We start from the raw sequence: 7,821 nt of genomic DNA, 5'->3' as shown, positions 1-7,821 counted from the left end.
TTTCTTTTCCCGACGCTACTTGGACGTGGACTGTGGTATAATGATTGGAACGAAGACTACCTCCTTCAAGTGAGAGAGAGGTGACTCCTAGCCTCAATCCTGCTTGTTTATGCATGGTAATTCATAATTCATCGTCTTTGTTATTTGATCTCTTTTTTTAAGATATGTATTTTTATTAAAATGATTTCGGTTAAGTAAAAGGACTAACTAAAACAATGTCACTATTGTCGTCATGTGTTTACTGACTTGTGTGTATTAAGGAAAGCAATACCGACCATAAATAGCAGCTGTAAGCAGTCAACTATATCCATGATCTCAGCAATCCATGACAGCAAAGGAAAATTACTTCATACGTTTCTGTGCAGTTATTATTTGGTACATTTATTATTTTGTAACTGCTGTGTATTTTTCAAATTTCACAATTTATTTACTTTCCTAAGATAGAACATATGTGATGTATATATTTACTCAAAAACTGAATCAATAAGATTATTGAGAATTGTTCTCTATCAACGGCAATGTGTTATTCTCTATATGGTATCAAGAGACCTACCTCTAACGAGACAAAGATCCAACCATGTCTTCCGCAACAACTCCAAACACTCAACCTATCTCTACCCCTGAAAATTCCTTGGTTGTTCTCAACATCACTGCCCAGATTAATGAAAAACTCACCTCCTCCACTTTTCCTCAATGGCGTGCTCAGTTTGAAGCACTGCTCATTGGGTATGATCTGATGGACTACGTTACTGGTGATTCCCACTGCCCTCCGATGGCACACCCACGTCTTCCTCTAGGAAAACCCATTGGGTTAGGCAAGACAAACTTATTTTAAGTGCTATTCTAGCATCTACTTCTTCCACCATAACTCCACTCATTGCCACAGCAAAAACTTCTCATGAAGCATGGAAGAAGCTGAACAACATGTATGCTAGCCGTTCGCGTACAAGGGCGATGCAGTTAAAGGAAGAGCTCACCTTGGTTCAACGCGGAAATCGCTCCGTTCCAGATTTCCTTCATGCTGTCAAGGCTTTGGCGGACGAAATAGCACTCATAGATCATCCAATTTCGGACGATGATCTCACCCTCTATGTCCTCGATGGACTTGGACCTGATTTTAGAGAGATAGCTACTCCTATTCGGGCAAGAGAGAAATCTCTAATGTTTGAAGAACTTCATGATCTTTTAGTCGGTCATGAGAATTATCTCCGTTGCATGGAGATGGCTTCCTAGCAGCTTGTTGCTGCTGCAAATTTCACGGCCCGAAAAAATGGTTCCTCTGGCGGCTAGCAGCAAAGGACATCTTACAAACCAAATGGGTCTCGTAACCCCAGCTTCTCTCGTTCGGGCACACAGCAGTACAAAGACAGCCGCAACAATAATAAAGGCTCGGGCAAAAACACTTCAACTCATAAAAGGTACCAGCCCAAATGCCAGCTTTGTGACCAAATGTGCCACACGGCAAAGGCCTGCTCTCAGCTGCAGTCCAATGAGTTCAGTGCAAATTGTACTGCTACTTCAAATAACCAAGACTCTAAATGGCTTCTTGATTCTGCCGCATCGCACAATGTCACTATTGTCGTCATGTGTTTACTGACTTGTGTGATGGTATTAGTTTGGTACTCATGTTATAATTCATTGTGAAAATCGTGTTTCGTTAACTGACTTTTCCAAGTACGTCCAAGGAAATTCTATGAAAATAAACTTTCAAATTGATATGGTTTTATAAGATACGTTGGATTTACTTTATAATAAAAATAACTTTACAACGACCAAACATACTATATTAAGATACATCATTTTGTGAGTTTATTTTTGTACAATCTTTTTGTGGTTAAAGCATCTCTCAATATCAAAACATCATGAAAGTTATTTACAGAGAAATTGTAATACAACAAAACAAACAGAGCAGCCTGAATCTCCTTAGTTTTAGTTATTTGGTCGTCCCTCTTGACTGGGGAAACTTCCTCGATCTCATCTTTTTGTTCGAACCTAAATGAGATCCTTTCATTTGTGATTCTACTGGGAAACGTATGAACATAATAAAAAGATGAACATATGAACATTGCCTTGGTGGAATCTCTCAATTGCTCTCTGCGTAAAATATAGTGACTTATATATCAAGACCATTGCGAACCACAAATGTCTACATATCTCTACCGAAAAAGGAACCAATGCAAGACTTTGACGGATTAAAAGATAAGGAAGAAGACTTCCTCCTTCAACACATGAGCCCCAAGTTCCAGCTCTCTTTACACAAGATAAAGAATAAGTTCGACTGAAGTTCGTGAAGCAATAGGTACACATTTTGATTTTCCCAGCCATTGATGTGACTGAAATGTTGAATGCACTGTGGAATGTTGAATGTTCCGTGGAATCTAGTCGACGAGATTAATTTCCAACCATGAATTGCTGAGAATGTTGCAAGAAAGTATAATGTCCCTGCCCTAAAATTATTTTCTAAACTTGAACAGTATCTATTGATGATTGGTAGGCCCGTACAAGCTAGATTGCTTATAAATAAAGCCCTTAACTATCATACGCTCTACAAGTAAAAACAATGGGATCATTAGCCATTAAGAAAGTATTTTCCCTTCTCATCAACTTTGTCCTATTTTCTCAGTTGGTTTTTTCACTGGAAGTGCCTGCCGTTTCTTCTAATTCTTCCAAAGAAGCTACTGCTCTTCTTACATGGAAAAATAGCCTTCAAAACGAATCCCAATCCCACTCATCTTCATGGACTTCAGTTTCTTCTTCCACTCTAAACCTAAGTAGGAATCCATGCAATAATTGGCTTGGTATTTCATGCAACCTTGCTGGAAGCGTCGTCAAAATAGACCTTGGCAACTCTAGCTTACAAGGTACGCTTCATGGATTTTCTTTTTCGTCATTGCCCAATCTTGCGTATATTGATCTTTACATGAACACACTTTTTGAGACAATTCCACCTCAAATTAGCTACATGTCAAAACTTGAACATCTCGATTTGTCCTTTAATCAGTTTTCAGGTAAAATCCCACCTCAAATTGGCTCCCTGTCAAAACTCAAATATCTTGATTTGTCCTGTAATCAGTTTTCAGGCAAAATCCCCCAAGAAATTGGCAAGCTAACTAATCTTGAGGTCCTCCACCTTGCATATAATAACTTAAACAGCTCCATTCCTGAAGAAATAGGGCGCCTAAACTTTCTAACCGAACTTTTACTTCACAGAAACCATATAGACGGTTCCATCCCTTCTTCTTTAGGCAATTTGACCAACTTGGTTAATTTGCTTCTTTCTGACAATGAACTTTCTGGTTTCGTTCCTTCAGAAATGGGAAACCTCTCCAATTTGGATCTACTTTTCATTCATAGGAACTGTTTGATAGGTCCAATCCCTCCCACTTTTGGGAACTTGAAAAAGCTAATCAGCTTGTCCATGTTTGCTAATTCATTTTCCGGTCCCATCCCTTTAGAAATTGGAAATTTGAATTCCCTAATGCAATTAAGTCTTCTTCAAAATAATCTTTCTGGTTCAATTCCACCATCATTAGGTGATTTGGCAAATCTTACCCTACTTCACCTGAATAATAATAACCTTTCTGGATCCATTCCAACAGAAATAGGAAAGTTGACTTCTCTCATATCTCTACAGTTGAATGAAAACCAGCTACATGGTTATCTTCCAACTTCATTTGCTAATTTGAGCAATTTGGTAAATTTGACCCTTCATGACAACCAACTTACCGGTCCTATTCCTCAAGGAATTGGAAATCTCCTCAACTTGGCTTTTCTAAGAGTAGACACAAACCAATTTATTGGTAATTTGCCTCAAAACATTTGCCATGGTTTATCACTTCGGTACTTTGTTGCAAGCAACAATCATTTGGATGGCCGAATCCCCAAAAGCTTCAAAAATTGCACAAGCATAGTCAGAGTCTTCTTAGGAGGTAACCAACTCATTGGAGATATATCTAAGGACTTTGGTGTCTATCCAAACTTGACGATCATAGATCTAAGCCATAATCAATTTTATGGACAGATCTCAAGTAATTGGGGACAGTGTCCACAGCTACGAATACTACGAATGGGCAACAACAATATTGCTAGTAGAATACCACACGAGATTGGAAATTGGAATCAGCTAGGTGAACTTGATCTTTCTTCAAATCATATAGTTGGGACCATTCCAAAAGAATTCGGAAAGCTGATTTCTCTAATAATATTGAGGATGAATGGCAATAAACTCTCTGGTGCTATACCTTTTGAATTTGGGTCATTGAAAAAAATTGAATATCTTGACTTGTCCTCAAACAAGCTGAGTAAGTCAATTCCAAGTAATTTTGGGGACTTCGAGAAATTGATCGACTTGAATTTAAGCCACAACAATTTTAGCCAAGGGATTCCAACCCACCTCCTGAAGTTATCTCATGCCTCCAAATTAGACATAAGTTATAACTCTTTAAATGGAGAGATACCATCAGAGATTAGCCAAATGGAGAGCTTAGAGATCTTGAATCTCTCCCATAATAATCTTTCTGGCTTCATTCTGAAATCTTTCGAACAAATGCGTGGCTTGTTGCATATTGACATATTCTACAATGAGTTGCAGGGTCCCATTCCCAATAGCAAAGCATTTTTAGATGCTCCAATAGGAACATTAAAAGGGAACAAAGGATTGTGCGGTAATGCTACAGATCTACAGCCTTGCAAACATAGCTCAAAAAGGGGACAAAAAGTCGTGTTTCTTCTCGTTTTCCCACTTTTAGGAGCAACTTTTGTTCTACTTTCTTTCTTTGGGATTTTTCTCTTTATGCAAAGAAGAAAGACAGATCTAGAATCCAAACAAAGCAAGACCGAGGGCCAAGTACTGTTTCTTTCAATATTACATTTCAATGGAAGAACATTGTATGACGAAATCATAAAAGTGACCAATGGTTTTGATGCTCTATGTTGCATTGGGAAAGGAGGACATGGAACTGTCTATAAAGCAGAGCTAACTTCAGGTGATATTGTAGTTGTGAAGAAATTCAATCGACCACTGCATGATGCTGGTGAGAACAGATTTCAAAAGGAGTTTCTGAATGAGATAAGGGCATTGATGCACATACGCCATCGAAACATTGTTAAACTTTATGGTTTTTGTTCCCATGTGCAACATTCCTTTTTGGTTTGTCAGTATCTAGAGAGGGGTAGCTTGTCCATAATCTTGGGCAACGAAGATGTTGCTAAAGAATTGGGCTGGTGTAAGAGATTGAATATTGTTAAAGGTGTGGCATATGCCTTGTCTTACATGCACCATGATTGCTCCCCTTCGATTATTCATCGTGACATATCAAGCAGCAACATCTTGCTGGATTCTCAATTTGAGGCTCATGTTTCAGACTTTGGCACCGTAAAGCTTTTAAAGCCAGACTCATCGAACTGGACATCATTTGCAGGCACTTATGGATATGTTGCACCAGGTTATAAATTATTTCATTGTCCTATCAAAGAAAAGCATGCATATGTATTGATTTTTTCCCATCTTTCCTTGATTTATTTTTATTTTTTTGCAGAGCTTGCTTATACAATGAAGGTAACTGAGAAATGCGATGTGTACAGCTTTGGCGTATTGGCAATCGAAGTCATTAGAGGAAAGCATCCAGGTGATTCCATCTCCTCACTATCAATGCCGTTAGCTATGGAGAACATACAGGTGAAAGATGTGTTGGACCAACGGCTTCCATTTCCAACAGCTCAAGTTGAAAATGAACTTATAATAGTTGTAGAACTAGCCATGAAATGCTTAAATGCCTATCCCCAATCAAGGCCGACGATGCACATGATTTCTCAAGTGTTATCGACCAATATTGCAAATTCCTAGAGCCATCCAGATGTGCATTCCAACATGAAAGCTGAGAATTGAAGGTTATAGACTGTTGAGATAATAGTTAATGAGAATAAGTGCTAAAATCATGTGGCAGTCTAAGATATGTGTAATTTTAGTTGTCAGTTGTATGAGTGTTAACATATCTTTTTTTATCATCTCATGTCCTTCAGTTTAATTCCAACTATATCAATCAACCAAAGTGTCTTTTGGGAGTATAAATGTGGCAATTTTTGCAACTTGAAGGTTTGTTTGTTCTCATAAATCTTTTTAATAGAACCCATGTGATTTGAAAATTTTGGAGTTGAAGACCTTAATTTTAAAAAAGTGGGAGGTTGTTAAATTAGAATATAATATTCACGTTCGATTATTTCATTTTCAAATTTTGTAATTTTTGGGTGAAACATAATTAACAAAAAACTCGACGTTCAATGGATAGCTAGCTACGCAATATGCAATTACACTACGTAAAAACTTTTAAATATATGATATTACTGTTATACATTATTCAAGAAAATATAAAATTTATGCCTCGTTGGGAAACACATCCTATGTCGAAATTTCTCATAATTTTCTTCCGAAACATCATTCAAACACAAAAACTTTCAATTTCAGATTTTTAACTTTTTCATCTAGTCATTATCTAATCATTATAATTTTCCTAAACTTCCAAAAAAATTAATACAAAAAATAATTATTAAACTTTTTTAAATTCTAAAATAAATATGGTATTAAAAAATTATATTATAATAATATTTTAACTTTATAGTATTTTTATTCAACATTTTCTCTCTCGTTTCCTAAAACTCAATAAAACATCTTAACTCAAATCATTTTACTACTATTTACATATTTCTCATCTCATTCCACAAACGAGACCTTAGTTTATGGTTTACATATATTACCACTTTTTTATATTCCTATATATATCATTTCTATGATCCAACATCTTCTCTTAATTGAAACATATAAAAAGCTTAGACGTAAAATTCCCTGTATTCAAGAATAATGCAAGTTTGGAATTCATTTTTTCTTTCTTATTTTTTACAAATTTGTTAAAGGTGTTCCTAAAAATTCTCAATTCAACTATTTATTCTATACCTAAAAGTATTCAACCCCTCCAAACTTATAATTCTGGCTTTGTCCCTATTGGGAAGGATATATCCCTAACCTTAGATTATTACCTAAACTTGATTAAGACTTAAAATAGGAGAAAGATAAATTTGTAAAGCGAGTCCTACAATATTTATGGATTCCCATTTTGATAATATTAAATTCTCAATAAATGTTGTATAATTCACTTCATATATATATCTTAACTAAAAATTTCAAGTTCGAATAAGGAACTTGTGACAAACCACTCATTTTTCTCTTGGTTGGTCACGAGTCTTATATTGTATTTTAAACCTCGAAGTCGTGTTTTAAATATTGCATATGATTTTTAAATGAAGACAAGAGCCTTCAAAATATTTTAAATGTCCAAAATTAATTTTAAAATGGGGTATTTTCGGTATTATTGAACCAAACCTAATTTTAAAGTAAGCTTTTTTATATTGTGAAGTCCCAAAAATAATATAGTTTTAACAAATTATTTTATTTAAATGATTTTAGTTCTTTAAGAGTATTATTAAATATTCATCATTTTATTTTATATTAAAAACTATACTTAGATAATATTATTTCTCTTAAAAATGTTTAGTAAACTTCATCATTTTATTTTATGATGAAAGATTATAATTTTAGAATTGAAGTTGTGTTTTAAATTAGTCTCATTGTATTTCTATTTTCATTTCACTTATTTTAGTCAGTTTATTTAAGTGTTTTATTTCTCACCTTTAAATCAATTTGGAGACTCCTAAGTGAAGGGTTGGGATTAAATTCCAAAACCCTAACTTTTTCCTCCCATTTCCTTTTCTCCCTCTCTTTCCTCTCCTCCCTCCAGTCGACGCCCCCTCCCCTAATTCCCTCCCTTC

The 7,821-nt window shown here is 35.5% G+C and overlaps 2 protein-coding genes across 2 annotated transcripts; both read left to right on the top strand.

Annotated features, from left to right (window-relative positions):
- The first annotated feature begins 2,560 nt into the window (after positions 1–2,560).
- On the top strand, positions 2,561–4,032 carry LOC118347643 (MDIS1-interacting receptor like kinase 2-like). Its single transcript, XM_035687641.1, has 2 exons — positions 2,561–3,929; positions 4,022–4,032. The coding sequence occupies exons 1-2, from the start codon at positions 2,561–2,563 to the stop codon at positions 4,030–4,032; spliced, it is 1,380 nt and encodes a 459-aa protein (XP_035543534.1).
- On the top strand, positions 3,793–5,923 carry LOC108995427 (MDIS1-interacting receptor like kinase 2-like). The gene is made up of 2 exons (XM_018971005.2): positions 3,793–5,444; positions 5,538–5,923. The coding sequence occupies exons 1-2, from the start codon at positions 4,067–4,069 to the stop codon at positions 5,843–5,845; spliced, it is 1,686 nt and encodes a 561-aa protein (XP_018826550.2). The 5' UTR covers positions 3,793–4,066; the 3' UTR covers positions 5,846–5,923.
- Positions 5,924–7,821: the final 1,898 nt, after the last annotated feature.

Source organism: Juglans regia, chromosome 2 (assembly GCF_001411555.2).
Source record: "Juglans regia cultivar Chandler chromosome 2, Walnut 2.0, whole genome shotgun sequence".
In the NCBI taxonomy this organism is placed as follows: Eukaryota; Viridiplantae; Streptophyta; class Magnoliopsida; order Fagales; family Juglandaceae; genus Juglans; species Juglans regia.
The sequence above is the reverse complement of the archived record's forward strand: the minus strand, read 5'-3'. Positions and strand labels throughout refer to the sequence as shown.

Bases quoted from the DNA above. Each gene is read 5' to 3' on its own strand.
- LOC118347643 (XM_035687641.1), top strand. From the start codon at position 2,561: ATGGGATCATTAGCCATTAAGAAAGTATTTTCCCTTCTCATCAACTTT.
- LOC108995427 (XM_018971005.2), top strand. From the start codon at position 4,067: ATGGGCAACAACAATATTGCTAGTAGAATACCACACGAGATTGGAAAT. The intron at 5,445-5,537 runs GTTATAAATTAT...ATTTTTTTGCAG, and splicing joins TTATGGATATGTTGCACCAG to AGCTTGCTTATACAATGAAG.